General features: G+C 38.2%; 1 protein-coding gene across 2 annotated transcripts in view; it reads right to left on the reverse strand.

Moving 5' to 3' along the window:
* Window positions 1-17,674, reverse strand: part of EFCAB13 (EF-hand calcium binding domain 13) — a 108,435-nt gene that overhangs the window by 20,233 nt on the left and 70,528 nt on the right. For both annotated transcript variants that reach the window (XM_044250373.1, XM_044250374.1), the window contains 4 exons: window positions 13,607-13,750; window positions 10,913-10,984; window positions 7,181-7,324; window positions 6,587-6,658 (listed from right to left, as the gene is read on the reverse strand). In XM_044250373.1, the coding sequence (XP_044106308.1) occupies window positions 6,587-6,658; window positions 7,181-7,324; window positions 10,913-10,984; window positions 13,607-13,750 (432 nt within the window). The remainder of the gene's footprint in view (window positions 1-6,586; window positions 6,659-7,180; window positions 7,325-10,912; window positions 10,985-13,606; window positions 13,751-17,674) is intronic.

The following is a 17,674-nucleotide window of genomic DNA, read 5'->3' on the forward strand; positions in this document are numbered from 1 at the left end:
CATTGGAGTACAGATGGCCCTTCTTTTCACGACATCTGTATCTTTGGGGTAAATACCCAGGAGTGCAATTGCAGGGTCGTAGGGAAGCTCTATTTTTAATTTCTTGAGGAATCTCCACACTGTTCTCCAAAGAGGCTGCACCAACTTGCATTCCCACCAACAGTGTAAGAGGGTTTCCCTTTCTCCACATCCTCTCCAACACATGTTGTTTCCTGTTTTGTTAATTTTGGCCATTCTAACTGGTGTAAGGTGATATCTCAATGTGGTTTTAATTTGAATCTCCCTGAGGGCTAATGATGATGAGCATTTTTTCATGTGTCTGATAGCCATTTGTATGTCTTGATTGGAGAAGTGTCTGTTCATATCTTCTGCCCATTTTTTGATGTGTTTGTCTGTTTCGTGTGGGTTGAGTTTGAGGAGTTCATTATAGATCCTGGATATCAACCTTTTGTCTGTACTGTCATTTGCAAATATCTTCTCCCATTCCGTGGGTTGCCTCTTTGTTTTTTTGACTGTTTCCTTTGCTGTGCAGAAGCTTTTGATTTTGGTGAAGTCCCAGAAGTTTATTTTCGCTTTTGTTTCCTTTGCCTTTGGAGACGTATCTTGAAAGAAGTTGCTGTGGCTGATATCAAAGAGATTACTGCCTATGTTCTCCTCTAAGATTCTGATAGATTCCTGTCTCACGTTGAGGTCTTTTATCCATTTTGAGTTGATCTTTGTGTACGGTGTAAGAGAATGGTCGAGTTTCATTCTTCTACATGTAGCTGTCCAGTTTTCCCAGCACCATTTATTGAAGAGACTGTCTTTTTTCCACTGTATATTTTTTCCTGTTTTGTCAAAGATTAATTGACCATTGAGTTGAGGGTCCATATCAGGGCTCTCTACTCTGTTCCACTGGTCTATGTGTCTGTTTTTATGCCAGTACCATGCTGTCTTGGTGATCACAGCTTTGTAATAAAGCTTGAAATCAGGTAAGGTGATGCCGCCAGCTTTATTTTTGTTTTTCAACATTTCCTTAGCGATTCGGGGTCTCTTCTGATTCCATACAAATTTTAGGATTATTTTCTCCAGCTCTTTGAAGAATGCTGGTGGAATTTTGATCGGAATGGCATTAAAAGTATAGATTGCTCTAGGCAGTATAGACATTTTAACAATGTTTATTCTTCCGATCCAAGAGCATGGAATGGTCTTCCATCTTTTTGTGTCTTCTTCAATTTCTTTCATGAGTGTTCTATAGTTCCTCAAGTATAGATCCTTTACCTCTTTAGTTAGGTTTATTCCCAGGTATCTTATGGTTCTTGGTGCTATAGTAAATGGAATCGATTCTCTAATTTCCCTTTCTGTATTTTCATTGTTAGTGTATAAGAAAGCCACTGATTTCTGCACATTGACTTTGTATCCTGCCACGCTGCTGAATTGCTGTATGAGTTCTAGTAGTTTGGGGGTGGAGTCTTTTGGGTTTTCCATATAAAGAATCATGTCATCTGCGAAGAGAGAGAGTTTGACTTCTTCATTACCAATTTGGATACCTTTTATTTCTCTCTGTTGTCTGATTGCTGTTGCTAGGACTTCTAATACTATGTTGAACAAGAGTGGTGAAAGTGGGCATCCTTGTCTTGTTCCTGATCTCAACGGGAAGGCTGCAAGCTTTTTCCCATTGAGGATGATATTTGCTGTGGGTCTTTCATAGATAGATTTGATGAGGTTCAGGAATGTTCCCTCTATCCCTATACTTTGAAGCGTTTTAATCAGGAACGGATGTTGGATTTTGTCAAATGCTTTTTCTGCATCAATTGAGAGGACCATGTGGTTCTTCTCTCTTCTCCTATTAATTTGTTGTATCACATTGATTGATTTACGAATGTTGAACCATCCTTGTAGCCCAGGGATGAATCCCACCTGATCATGGTGGATAATCTTTTTAATGTGTTGTTGGATCCTGTTGGCTAGGATCTTATTGAGAATCTTAGCATCCATATTCATCAGTGATATTGGTCTGAAATTCTCCTTTTTGGTATGGTCCTTGCCTGGTTTGGGGATCAGGGTAATGCTGGCTTCATAGAAAGAGTCTGGAAGTTTTCCTTCTGCTTCAATTTTTTGAAACAGCTTCAGAAGAATAGGTGTTATTTCTTCTTGGAAGGTTTGGTAGAATTCCCCAGGGAATCCGTCAGGTCCTGGGCTCTTGTTTTTTGGGAGATTTTTGATCACTGCTTCAATCTCGTTATTAGATATCGGTCTATTCAGGTTGTCGATTCCTTCCTGGTTCAATTTTGGTAGCTTATATTTTTCCAGGAATGCATCCATTTCATCTAGGTTGCTAAGCTTATTGGCATATAACTGTTCGTAATAACTTCTGATGATTGTTTCTACTTCCTTGGTGTTAGTTGTGACCTCTCCCTTTTCATTCATAATTTTATGAATTTGGGATTTCTCTCTTTTCTTTTGGATTAGTGTAGCCAGTGGCTTATCGATCTTATTGATTCTTTCAAAAAACCAGCTTCTAGTTTCATTGATACGTTCTACTGTATCTCTGGTTTCTCCCTCATTGATCTCAGCTCTAATCTTGATGATTTCCCTTCTTATGTGTGGAGTTGGTTTGATTTGTTGTTGATCCTCCAGTTCTTTAAGGTGTAGAGACAGCTGGTGTGCTCTAGATTTTTCAATTTTTTTGAGCAAGGCTTGGATGGCTATATATTTTCCCCTTAGGACCGCCTTTGCTGTATCCCATAGGTTTTGGACCGAAGTGTCTTAATTCTCATTGGTTTCCATGAATTGTTTCAGTTCTTCTTTGATCTCCTGGTTGATCCAAGCATTCTTAAGCAAGGTGGTCTTTAGCTTCCAGGTGTTTGAGTTCCTTCGGAACTTTTCCTTGTGATTGAGCTCCAGTTTCAAAGCATTGTGATCTGAGAATATGCAGGGAATAATCTCAGTCTTTTGGTATCGGCTGAGTCCTGATTTGTGACCCAGTATGTGGTCTATTCTGGAGAAGGTTCCGTGTGCACTTGAGAAGAATGAGTATTCTGCTGTTTTAGGGTGGAATATTCTGTATATATCTATGAGGTCCATCTGGTCCAATGTGTCATTCAATGCTCTTGTTTCTTTATTGATTTTCTGCTTCAATGATCTGTCTAGTTCTGAAAGAGGCGTGTTAAGATCTCCTACGATTAGTGTATTCATATCAATATGACTCTTTATCTTGATTAACAGTTTTCTTAAGTAATTGGCTGCTCCCATATTGGGACCATAGATATTTACAATTGTTAGATCATCTTGGTGGATAGTCCCTTTAAGGATTATGTAGTGTCCTTCTGTATCTCTGAGTACAGTCTTTAGTTTGAAGTCTAATTTATCTGATATGAGAATCGCTACCCCAGCCTTCTTTTGAGTCCCATTGGCATGAAAGATGCTTCTCCACCCCTTCACTTTCAGTCTGCGTGTATCTTTAGGTTCAAAATGGGTCTCTTGTAGACAGCATATGGATGGGTCCTGTCGTTTTATCCAATCTGCAACCCTGTGCTGTTTTATGGGTGCATTTAGGCCATTCACATTGAGAGTGATTATTGATAGATACGTTTTTATTGACATCGAGTTACCTTTGAAGTCTTTCTTTCTGTAGAATGTCTCTATATTTCTGTTCAATGCTATTCTCGGGATTTTTCCTCTTTTATAGAACCCCCCTTAATACTTCCTGCAGTGTCGGCTTGGTGGTTGCATAGTCTTTTAAGCCTTGCCGGTCTTGGAAACTCTTTATCTCTCCATCCATTTTGAATGTCAGTCTTGCTGGATAAAGTATTCTTGGCTGCATGTTCTTCTCATTTAGTGCCCTGAATATATCTTGCCAGCCTCTTCTGGCTTGCCAGGTCTCTGTGGACAGGTCTGACGTTATTCTGATGGGCTTCCCTCTGTAAGTAAGGAGCCTCTTTGCCCTGGCAGCTTTCAAGAGATTATACCTACAATTATAATTTCTCTATTTGACTATCAGGTGTCGTGATGTTTTTTTGGAGTGTATAATCTTGGGTGGAGACCGTTCAGCCTCTAGTACATGAACGCTGGTTTCATTCGCGAGATTCGGAAAATTTTCATGAAGGACTTGTTCCACGATATCTTCTAGACTTCTTTCTTTCTCCTCCCCTTCAGGAATTCCAATAATTCTGACGTTGGAACGTTTCATGGCATCACTTATTTCCCTAATTCTGCTTTCGTGGGATCTAAGCTGTTTGTTCCAGGCTTCCTCCTGATACTTTCTCTCTGTTTGTCTTCCAGATCACTAATTCTATCTTCTGTCTCAGTTACCCTAGCTTTGAGAGAGTTTAGATTGGATTGGAACTCATTGAGAGCATTGTGGACCTCCTCCCTGGTAGCTTTGAGCTCCGCCCTAATATTGTGAACATCCTGTCTGGTCGCTTTCAGTTCAGCCCTAATCAATTCTGTTTGGTCATCCATGGCTTTCTCCAACCTAGCTATTGCCTGGATAATTGTTAGCCTGAATTCTCTTTCCGACATATTGTCTACGTTGATAGCCGTTAGCTCTATTGCAGAAGGTCCATCCTCTGTATTTTTCTTCTGTTGGGCATTCCTCCTAGTCATTTTGGTGGGAGAAGACTGAACAGATGTAGCTGGATGTATCAACTCTGGTGCAGTCAAGGTGCACCCTGGAACACTTCCTGATCTCCGTCTCAGAGAGAAGCCTCAGTCTGGGTGCAGAAGCTAAATAAATTCCCCCTTGGACGCTGGCAGTGCAGGTTCCAAGTTGCAGACGCTGGGGGCGCAGGATCTTTTGCTCGTCCCCAAAGCCAAGGCAGTGGCGGCTGTCTGGGAGCTCCTGACCGCCAGAGAGGTTCCAAGCAGCGATCGCACACTGAGATTTTGCAGCCGGCCCGGGCTGGGAGTGCCCGGCTTGCGCTCACCTCTTTTCAGAGGCGGCTGTGGGTCGGGCGCGCGTCTGGGGCACTGAGAACGGGGCGCTGGTCCATACGCCGCAGGCTGGGCTTTTGCGCGCCTCTGTCCGGGGAAGAGTTTCGCGCGCGCGGCTTAGACTTTGAAACAATGGCGTGGGTCAAGAAGCGCCCCCGGGCCTTAGAAACCCAGGAGAGCTGGAGCGACGTGCGCGCGCATCTCAAGCTTTGTGGTAGGACTAGTGGGCGTTCTGCAGACCGGCGCGGCTCCCATCCCCTCACAGGAGCCGGAACCCCCGCGCTCTGGGGCGCGCTGGTGGCTTAGGGACCAGGAGCCGGTTTCTCCGCCGCACTCTCTCTGCCTCCGCGCCGGGGAGGCCGTCTGGGACCGGGGACTTAAGCCCCTGTCCCTAGCCGCCCCGATTCCCACAATTTGCCCCCGTGATCCTTTGCTCTTTTGGAGTGCTTTCAACCAGTCTCCAAGTTAATGCTGGTCCCCAGATGCAGGGCACTCTCGCTCGTATCGGGGTATTACTTTTGCACCGGTCGCCTCTGGTGGCTCCCTCCCCCTTTTGTTTATCTTCCGATATCAGTCCGCTGTTCCCATTCCGCTTTACCTGCTCACTGGCGTCTTCTGCCCCTGTAGAGATCCAGATGTGTATAATTCTGATCTCAGGCTGATTTCATGGGTGATCGGAGTTCTTTGGTAGGTAATCAGCTCACTTTGGGGTACCAGCTGAAAAGACGCCTCTTCCTAGTACCCCGCCATCTTGTCCCCAGTAATTTAATTTTTAAATAACAATTTAAGAACACACAAATACCCACAGATGCAAGTAAAAAAGCCTAAAAGAATACTTACCAAACTTCAACAGGGATATTTTCAGAGGGTGCCATTACAAGAGCCTTAGTGCTTTATACTTCTTACCTTTCTGGTCACTATATATATATTTTTTTAATTATTATTTATTTATTTATTTTCAGAAAAACAGTATTCATTATTTTTTCACCACACCCACTGCTCCATGCAAGCCATGCCCTCTATAATACCCACCACCTGGTACCCCAACCTCCCACCCCCCCCCCCGCCACTTCAAACCCCTCAGATTGTTTTTCAGAGTCCATAGTCTCTCATGGTTCACCTCCCCTTCCAATTTACCCAAATTCCCTACTCCTCTCTAACACCCCTTGTCCTCCATGCTATTTGTTATGCTCCACAAATAAGTGAAACCATTTTTATAACAGTTTTAAAATTGCCATTATTATATAACAAAGTTTTTTTATTCAGTTATTGGAAAACATTACAACCTCATGATTTTCCCAATCCTTTCCACTGAAGTAAAAATTTTTTTAAAAAGATTTTACTTATTTATTCAGAGAAAGAGAGCCTGCACCGCTTGATCCCATGTGGGGGGGGAAATCTCAGGGGCCCTGAGATTATGACCTGAGCCAAATCAAGAGTCGATGCTTAACAGACTGAGCCACCCAGGTGCCCCTCAAGTAAAAATTCTTAAATGAAAAAAATTGTAGTAAAGTTTGCCATGAGTGCAAATGCTCAAATATTAATAAAACAAACATTTGGCACAGATACTACTACAAAGAAGATAAAAGCACCAAATATAGTGTTTGACTAGGTAACCTTTAAACGAGTCCTGTGTTGTGGCCCCTCAGCAGTTTTACCATAAAGCTCTTACCAATAAAATTGGAAAATTTCTGGTTGTCCTTCAAAGCTTTCATACAGTCTTTAACATTCACCATGTTTTCATCTGGAAGAAAGAAAGAGAGAGGTGATAAACAAGAATCCCTGGACAAGGTTATATTAAAAAGCTAATATAAAAATAAAAATCAGCATACAAGATACTCTGGATTCATTTTCACCTATTATGCTTTGCAATTAACCTTACAAGGCTGTAGATACACTAGTTCTGATTCTACCTGTAAGGGAACTAAAATACCAAGAAAGTTATAAGTCCAATAACTTCACTTGGCGCAAAGTGGCAAAGCTAGGTTTTCTCTTCAAAGAACTGGAATTTCCAAGCCCACTTCCCATAAATTTTTGACCTGCTGTTAAAAAGTATTCTCCTAACTGCAAAAAGGAATGTGAAAGAAGAAAGGCTCCCTTTCAAGACCTTTACAGTAATACAAGCAAATATCTGTAGGTATACAATGGCGTCAACAAAGGGACGCCATTTATCTAAACAAAGACCTTGCACACTTTCATTCCAGGGTCTCCTATCCAAAACAAACAAACAAACAAACAAAACTGATAGTAATATTTAAATGCTTACCAGAAACAAAATCTGATTGAAGAATTTTTTCTACCTCCTCTTCAGGTGACTTAATCCCAATACTTCCTAGAAAGCTCTCCAAGTTCTTCCCAGGTATCATGTCACCTTCAAGCGCTTCAAGGGCTAAGACAATGTTCTGTAACTCTAGAAATAGAAAAAAGTTATTTGGTAAATGAACTAACCTCTGATTTAAAAAACAATGGTAGCTATTACTAAAGACTTTTGTCAATGGCAGTCTGAGATTTATTATCACATCCTGAATTGAAGAATAAGAAATCTCAGTGAAGAACCCAGGCCTCAGGGAATTCTAAGTCCAGCAACACAATACATTTGGTCCATCATGTTTCTTTGGCGCTAACATAAAATTGGCACAACCAAAATGATTCATATAGTTGAATATTTCACTGCAATTGCATAAAGTAGTTATTTTACCATGAAGCTGTAATGGTAGCCAACAAAATTAACTCATTCTTAATGAGGTGAAATGAATTTCAGAATCATGAGAAATGCAACATATGAAACACAAGTATCACAAGGACTCATTAGTTTGGTTTTTTTTCTCCCAATTCTATCACGATGCAGTTGTACCCTGGCTTCCGGAATTGTATCATTTCCAACCCCTTCAAAGGAGGCAGTGTTAAGTCAGATAGACTTGCAATCATATCCTGGCTCCAGGATCTGTCACCTGGAACTGTGTGACCTTGATCAAATTATTACTACTTAACCCCACTATAAAACTCAGTAGTCTTATATCTAAAATAAGATAGTAATACTATATACCTCACAGGGTTAATGTGGAAATTGAATATGATGATGTATGAAAAACACTTAAAACAATTCTAGATATATGGCAATTACTTAATAAATGTCATATTAATAGCAATAAAATAACTACTACTACTACTACTACTATTACTATTACTAAAGCCATCAGTAACTGGCTATAAATAGTAATCACAGCTCCTTAGCACCTTTGAACCTGCCTCACTTTCTGTCCTAACATCATGGGGAGGCGACTGAAAACGGCAATCTGAGCTTTGCTGACACCTAAAAACCTGCATCAGTTCTGTTTCTTCGTTTTCACGAATACTTGGTTTCCTTTAAAATATGGTTTCCTTGCACAACCATCTTGGGTGGGGGCTGCTCATCGTCCCAAGCTCCCCATAGGGCCAGGAAGCAGAGAAGCACCCCTAAATTTCTGCTGCTGCTGTCAGGCTACTTTAGTTCCACCTTCAGTCAAACCTTAGCCCTTCGTCTGAGGTTCAGGCCTGTCATTCACCTACACCACCCTTCTGACACCATCATCTACTACTGTCTGAGCACACTTCCACCATCTCTGAGGATCTTGGCACCTTGTTCATAATCCTCCCTCAACCCCATTTCCTGTTGTCATCTGATGATAATAAGGATGACCTTGACCTCTTAAGTTCAAAAAGTCTTCACTTCCCTTCCAAAGTCATCCAAACCAAAGGCTATACTTAATTTTCATCATTACCTAGAATTGGCTGCCTCACCACTAAAATCTTAGGGTAAAAGATCAGACACCTTACCATAATCCTTTATAATTATGTGGTATGTTGAAGGAAAGCATAGAATTCACAATATACCCATTTTCAAGGTCCCTCCAAGTTCGCCAACAAATAGTCCAGGCACAGTGAACTAACCTTATCCATTATTAATGAACTGAACATTCTGAAAGCCAAGTTCTCATGGGCCAGCCAGTCAAACTTGCAAGCAGGTTTTTCTAAAGAGAGCAGCTTCAGGCCTGCTACGTTAACCCTTGTATTCTAGGGGGTGCTTCCTAACTCTTCCTTGTAGTTATTGGCCTTACACTGCACTAGTTGACAGATTCCAGTGCCATTCCCCTAACGATTGTGACCATTTCCCAGATTCAGGTACTTAAACTGTATCTGTTCTTTTCCAATGGCTTAATTTCAAAAAATTTTCCTTCCTCTTCATTCACTGTCCTGAATAAGAGTCTCCTTCTGAGCTCTGCTATCTGATTTCAAAATTAACTACCATTTAACAAGTATATAATATATGCCTAATAATTGGGTTATATATATGCTTTACATGTGTTTTTGCTCTTGAACCTGACAACTCTATGACAAACAGGATTTCATTAGCTCCCTTGTTTTAAAGATGAGGAAATCAGAATGGCCTACAAAGATTACCCAGCTGGTAAGTCAAAAAACCACAAACCACCATATATCATACCCCACGGCCTGTGTTCTTTTCTACCTCTATGCATTGTTTCCTAGAGCTCAGCTAACTGTACTATGTTGACACTAATTATGTTATGTAACCTAGGTAACATATTTATGTCAACAGGGACTTATTAAACACTTTTCTTAACCTAAAAGAGAAACAATAATGTCAGAAATTTCCTATGCAGGTCAGAGTGGTTATTGAAAATCTGAGATTTGTCTACTTCTTTATACACAGAAATTTCTCTGCATCTGTTTCCCTAAATATATGGTCACCTTTGCAAGGTGGGGATCCTGGTGATTGGAGCCAAAATGATGAGACTACCGAGGGATGATCAGTAGGTAACTTTATTTCTTACAATCATTTCTTTTATACTTTTCACAAGATCCGGTTACAAACAAGATATAGATTTACGTGCAGGACGTGAACTGCGTGTGAGATGTGAGCTACATGCAGGATGTGGGCTACGTGTAGGCAATCAAGTGCCACAAGCCAACAACAACAATGACAATGACAACAACGATTATCTCTTAGCTTTAAATAACAAGAGCAAGTTAAGGATTCTCCACACTTAATCAGATCCATCTCAAGGAGGACGTGAAAGCACTCCCAGGATCCTCCCATGTTTATACCATGAGTCAGCCGAGGAAGACTCTTGCCCTCCATCTCTTGGAGTTTTCTCACAGGATCTCACAGGACCCCAGTCACATTGGCAGGGATCCAGACTGTGTTCCAACATATGTTTTATATGTGTTGGAACACATATGTGTTCCAATATTGTGTTTTATTCTTTTCCTGATAATGCTTATTGACCAAATAATCATGAGTGGTTATTCAAATAAATTACATTAAGTTTTTATAATTAATTAATAATCATTAATCATCATTAAGTGGTTATTCAAATAAATGACATTAAGTCTAAAACTTATTTTCTAAACAAAAAAGTACACAAACTCCACAAGTATAATCTTCACTGGTTTTAGTTCTGTTTTAATTTTTAAGCAAAAATAGAAATCAAATAGCAGAAATTACCCTTGCTACCAAAATGTACATGGTCTCTCTTGTGTTTTAATAAAAAACAAGAAAAGGAACATAAGGCATGTCTACTAAAGGAAGCAGTAGAAGATTCCTGAGAAATTTTATTAAATAATATAGAAGCCTATACAGTAGGTAGAATCCTGTCTGAGGCTTAAAATGACACAGAAAATATTCATATCTGAAAAAATCTAAAGACAGTAACTGACTTTATATAAAGCCCAAATACAAAAAAAAAAGGGGATTTTTTTTAATCCAAAAAAGGGATTTAAAATAGCATTACACAGACCCGATTCCAGAAAAAGCCTTTTTTCTTTCATCAAGGAAGTGGTCAACTTTTAATCAAAACCAAGTTTCACCTGCTTTAAAACAGATCAATGCCAACATGTTAACCAGAAATTAGCAGAACTAGAAACACTAAAAAACAAAACAAAAAGACATCCATTCAATAAAAGTAAATTTAACAGTCACAAATAAGCTAGTACTTACCTTTTAACCTGGAGGCATCACGCATATCCTTTACCACTTTTCCAAATTCTTCTATTTGCACTTCATCACCTTCTGCAAGAAAAACATTTTTATATTATTACGTTCAAACATTTTTAGTAGGTCAGCCTTACTAAGCAAAATTCAAGATCCAATGCAGCAATCTCTAAAAATGTAAATCATTTGATGTACTCGTATTTCCTTTTCATATTGTTGACTATCCAAAAGATCAATTTTATGGAATAAATAAACCTTAAGATTATAGAAGAAAGGCTAAGTTTTCAATATCCATCAATCAAGAGAAACAGTGTAATCCATATCCCTAGAGATAACACTAAGAGACAAACCTCAATTTTAGTTTAACCTTTCAAATGTTTACAGATAAAAATACTGTACCAGATTAACTTTAAAGATTTTTCCAATGCCAGATGGTTTTATAATTTCTAACACATGTTTACACTCATTTCTTACAAAGAACACACAGATACTAGAAAGCAAAAGTGACAAACACAGGAGGCAGAGGTGGCTTTGCTTTCCCAGTCAGGAGCAGGGAAATTAGCACAAGGATTTAGAATTATTATAGTCTATGGTCACAGGATAGAATACAGGTGCTATAAAATGAGATACTGAAGAAGTATTTCTAAATTTGCTAAACGATAAATGCCTTTTCTATTTTTCAATGCCTTTTTGTAACCACCGTAAAAATATTTTTTAGGGACACCTGGGTGGCTTAAAGTGTCCACCTTCAGTTCTGATCATGATCCCAGGGTCCGGGGATCCAGCTCTGCATCCGGCTCCTTGTTCAGCTGGAGCCTGCTTCTCCCTCTGCCTTCCCCTCCCCCTTCTTGTCTGTCTGTCTGTCTCTCTCTTTCTCTGACAAATAAAATTATTTTTTGAAAACTTCAAATATACTTTGAAATATTAATGAGTCAATACAGAATACCATCAATAACCAAGAAGTAATAATTCAATCTCACTAAGTAGAGGGAATCTAAACCATTTTTTTTTCCTTTTTAACACACCATGGTCAAAAAAGAATATCCTTGGTAAGTAATTTCTTTTTTAAGATTTTATTTATTTGACAGAGAGAGCGCCAGTGAGAGCAGGAACACAAGCAGGGGGAATGGGAGAGGGAGAAACAGGCCTTCCGCCAAGCAGGAAGCCGGATGAGGCCCAATCCCAGGACTCTGGGACCATGACCCAACTGGAAGGCAAACTGTCCAACAATAGAGCCACCCAGGCGCCCCAGGTCAGTAATTTTTAAGTTCTTCTTCATGTTTCTAGGTCTCTGTTGAGCTACTTAAGCAGTTCACTTAGTCATTTCCCACACTTTAATCAGAGAAACTCAACTTTTATGATTTATGTACTAAGATACTCTGTAAGAGTTCATTTAGAAGAAAAGAATTCTACTGCTTTAATAGCAACAAATATAAATACAAAGCCAAAAATACAAGGTTCAAAACTTTGCACACCACTGCATTAAAATAAGAATTAAATCTCTGTACTGAAGTTCCAATGTTAAGAGAAGAAATGGTATGACAGATGGGGCACAAAACATTTTCAATATTATGCATGTATTTGGATTTAGATGGATTTAGATTGTAAAATGTTCTACATTTTACACACTGCATTTTTGCTTTATAAGTATATAATAATGAATAGGATACAATATTTATTATTATCACAGTAAGTAATTTCATAGATAGCTGAGTTATTTTTATAGCTCATAAAATGATACATTATTGGTTTGATTAAAATAAATGCTATATAATACTTTCTCTGGTACATGTTGCCTTCAACTTCCACTCACTCTTTCAAGGGAAACTGAAGCTTTGCAGTGAAAGAGAGGGTGGAAATCCCTACTATCAAGTCATAAGTATCCTTCTCTTTTGATTAACCCTCCTCATCTCAAATATCTCAATAAACAAAACAATCAACACACTTAAAGTCCAAAATTACCAGCATCACTTAAACAGGAGCTTAATGGAGAAAAGGGGGCAATTAATCCTCACAGGGAAAGACAGTTCTTTGACGAAGACCCCAGAGGCATGCTTCTGTTACTAGGCTAGTTTGGCATAAGCATTCCACGTACACAAGTACAGTAATACATTTGTAACTTTATGCGGGAGTGGAAATGTTTGCCTGTGGTTGCATTCTATCTCTCTCCTGCCTACAGAATATCAGCAGTAAATGATAGTCTTATCTTTAAAATTTTAATCTTTGATCTTTGTTTTACAGTACTTTTTCGAACTTATTTTTTGTTTTGCTTTAATCTTTTTTTTTTAATTTGCTAAGTAGAAGTGGTAGCCACCATTAAGTGTTGTGCTTTTCTACCAAATTAAAAATTAAAAGCCTATTTCAACAAATTGTATGGACATCCCAAGTAGTGTTAATAAAAAACCAGAAAAGATCTTTTAACATTCCCTAATAATCTCTTCTGTGTTCACTGGAATATGCCATTTTCCAGTAACATGTTACACAACTTGAAGGTTAGTCAATGCATATTTGATAAATTCAGAGTAATGATAAGTTAGATACTAACATTTTTTCTGTAGGACAAACAATCTGAGCTTTCTTTATATTTCCTAAATGTGTATATTGGCATATCAACCAAATACAAGATAAAAGTAAAAATAAAGATAGAAGATAGAACCATATTCTTAGATATCTTTTAATTTTAATATTTGAAGTACTTACCATCAACTGTTGCTAATTTCAGTGCACTTTGGAATTCTTTTATTTTCAAGTTACTATTCATCCCAGACAGAGTGTTCCACAGGTGAGAAACATTCATCTTCTCTTTGCTTAAATTGTGAAGGTTTTCAAGAGTATCAGGCACTACTGAAGGGTAGATAACACACAAGCTTTACAACATGCTTGTCCAACAAGTTAGTATAGTAAACTATTATTGGGACTAGTCAGGAATTAAGGCTTTTATGGTTAATAGTAATAACAAATACAGCATAAATGATTGCCAGGTTTTTTTCTTTTTTTTTTTTTAAAGATTTTATTTTTACGTAATCTCTATACCCAGTGTGGGCCTGGAACTCACAACCCCGAGATCAAGAGTCCCATGTTCTATCGACTGAGCCAGCCAATCTTTAAATATTAAAACACAATAAAATATTTAACATCAGAATTAGTGTATCTTCGAGGATTCTGAAATATTTCAAGAACTTATAGTGATGCCACCCCTGAGTAATCACTATAAAGTGCAGTTCGCATTGAACTATACAAATTTATAGAAGTCTGAGTTCATAAACAAGCCCAGCTGATAAAAACATGAACTAAATTGTTTTTGCTCTACATCTCCCCTCAAAGTACTTCCCTGGATCTTACTTTCTCTTCAATCTACCATTGCAGACCATGGGAGGAAGTTTTGTTTTGTTTTGTTTTTTAATTCCAATAGAATTTAATGGAAGGTTTAATGTGGGTGGTGGTGAAATTATCACATTACAAATGTGTAGAAGATCACTTTGCTGCTGTATAGAGAATGGACTCTCCGGAAGATCAGGCAGTTAGGAAGCTACTGTAGTAGTTCAGAGAAAAAGATGACAGTGGCTTCAACAAGGGTAATAGTGATGAAGATAATGAGAACTAGACAAATAAAAAGATGTGTTTTGAGAATGAAGCTGAGAATATTTAAGATTTTATTTATTTTGGGGACGCTTGGGTGGCTCAGTTGGCTACACTGCTGCCTTCGGCTCAGGTCATGATCCCAGCATCCTGGGATCGAGTCCCACATCGGGCTCCTTGCTCAGCGGGGAGCCTGCTTCTCCCTCTGCCTCTGCCAGCCACTCTGTCTGCCTGTGTTCACTCTCTCTGACAAATAAATTTTTTAAATATTTTTAAAAAAAAGATTTTATTTATTTTTATTTTTTAAGATTTTATTTATATATTTGACAGAGAGACACAGTGAGAGAGGAAACACAAGCAAGGGAAGTGGGAAAGGGAGAAGCAGGCTTCCCTGGGATCATGACCTGAGCTGAAGGCAGACATTTAATGACTAAGCAACCCAGGCACCCCTAAGATTTTATTTTTAAGTAATCTCTACATCCAATGTGGAGCTCAAACTTAAGACCCAGAGATGAAGTGCCACACGCTCTACCAACTGAACCTGCCAGGTGCCCCTAAGTTGAGATTATTTTGTGGTGAATCAGAGACTGGGTCCATGAAGAACTCCTAGGTTTGAGAACTGAGCAACTGGGTGGATAGTGGCATCAAAAACTGAGATGAAAGAGACTTGGGAAAGAATAAGATTATTGGAGAGCAAGAATTGCTTTTTACACATATTAAGTATGAGATAAATGGGGAGTCAAAAGGACAGAGATATTTAAAGTAGTAAGATTATTTGGGAAGAGGCTTAGAGAATGGGACTCAGAATGGATTCTGGGATCATGCTAACATTTAAAAAGTAAGCCATAAAGGAAGCAGCCAGCACATAAGACCAAAAAAGAAGAGCAATTTTACAATGGAATATCACTCAGCTATTAAGAAAGAAGGAAATCTTGGGGCGCCTGGGTGGCTCAGTGGGTTAGGCCTCTGCCTTCAGCTCGGGTCATGATTTCAGGGTCCTGGGATCGAACCCCACATCAGGCTCTCTGCTCGGTGGGGAGCCTGCTTCCTCCTCTCTCTCTGCCTGCCTCTCTGCCTACTTGTGATCTCTGTCTGTCAAATAAATTAAAAAAAAAAAAAAAGAAAGAAAGAAAGAAGGAAATCTTGACATTAGTGACAATATGGAAGAACTTTAAGGACACTATGTTTAGTAAGATGAAGCAGACAGAAAGAGACAAATATTGCAAGGTCTCACATCTAAAAAGAACTCAAAATTAATTAATTAATTAGTTAATTAATTACATTTTTTAAAAAGAGAGAATGGTAGCTACCAGGTGGAGAATTTGGGAAGATGTGGTTAAAAGGTACTAATTTACAATTAGAAGATGAAGTAGTTCTGGGGATGTAATGCACAGCATTGTGATTATAGTTAACAATACTGTATTATGTACTTGAAGGTTTCTAACTAAATCTTACTGTTCTCACCACAAAAAAGAAAATGATCATTGTAATTACATGATGTGATGAAGGTGTTAGTTAACACTATGGTGGTGATCATATTGCAATATATAAGTGTATCAAATCAGCACTTTGTATGGCTAAATTTACACAATGTTACATGTCAATGAAATCTCAATTTAAAAAAAAAAAAGGAAGAGCCAATAAGGTGGGAGAGAAATTAGAAGATTACAGTGTCACAGAAAACACAAGAAAAATTTTGAGTAAACATATTAAATTAAAACAAGAATAGTTGTTGAATCCTTATGCTGTACACCTGAAACTAATACAACACTGTACATAAATAATACTTGAAGTAAAAAAACTGCTGGAGGTAAAGAAGGTGAAAACAAAAAATTGACAATTAGATTTAACAAAATGAGATTTAATCTTTTTTTTTTTAAAAAAAAAAAGCTAGTATGGAATGGCAAAGTCAAAACCTGAATGAGTATTTTTAGAGAACTGGCAATATAGTATTGTAACAAAAGCCACATTCCCCTTCAATTTCCAACACAAAACATATTCTATACTAAGTCAAAATATCAATAAAAATAATATTTGGTAATGAACTGAATGAGGGAAGAGGGTAGTGGAGCTAGGGACATAAGGGAAAAAAAGATCAAGAATGATTTCTAACTTCGGGGCCTAAACATTGAATGCTAAGCTCAACAGAAAGGGAAATCATCAGATACCAGAAACGAGGAAGAAATATGATTTATGTGTGTGCCTAAGCTGATGCTATACCAGTCAGCTGGTATAATACAGAAGTTAAAAGCATAAGCTTCACTTGAGTTCTAATCTTAACTCTACCACAGACTAGTTACATGACTTTTTTAACCTCCATGCCATGGTTTCACATCCATAAAATAACAAATAATAATAGAGTTGATATGAAAACCAAATGACTTAATAAATAAAAAGTATTTAGAAGAGTACTGGCACATAGTAAGCATTCAATAAATATGAGTACTAGTAGTAACTATTATTGTTATGTGGTACAGATGTGATCTATCTAGAGTTATAACTGAGATGCCTACTTAAAACTAGCACCCTGGAAAGTCTTCCATGCTAAAAATTGTAACTAAAAACACTCTGGTCACCTTTTTAGGAATTCAAGAAGAAAGCTGTTCTCTGCCTGAGGCATGAATAGGGGGAATAAATATCCAACAATAACCTAAATCCCAAGGCTATGTTGGGTTTCAAATCAAATGATTTGTATAATACATAAATTTGAAAAAGAAAATTAACATAAAACTGTCACAGCTAATTATCCTTATGGAAAAAAACCAAACTGGATCCCAATTTCACTCCATACTTAAAAATCAAAGACTTAAATATGAAAAAGAAAAACTTTAAAATGTTTAAAAGAATATATTTGGAAATATCTTAATGTCCTCAAAATAGAGACAGGCTTTCTATTTTCCCTATAAAGGCAAAGAAGGATAGACACTGGGGTAGGAATGGAAGTTTGAGAGATGGAGATTTTAAACAGTTACTTCGGAGAGTGAAAAAAATATAAGCTAATTGGGGAGGAACAATCACATAATTCCTAGGTAATGTCAAGGGTCAGCAGACAGTGTTGATCAAGACTTTATAGTGGAACTCTATTCGATCTGCTCAGCGGTGTAATTTTCTCTAGAAACGCTGTCAGCCACAAGGAGAAAGCAGGGTTGGGAGTTTTGTCAGCTAGGTATAACAAAGGGACAAGAGAAT

Source organism: Neovison vison, chromosome 5, assembly GCF_020171115.1.
Source record: "Neovison vison isolate M4711 chromosome 5, ASM_NN_V1, whole genome shotgun sequence".
Taxonomy (NCBI): Eukaryota; Metazoa; Chordata; class Mammalia; order Carnivora; family Mustelidae; genus Neogale; species Neogale vison.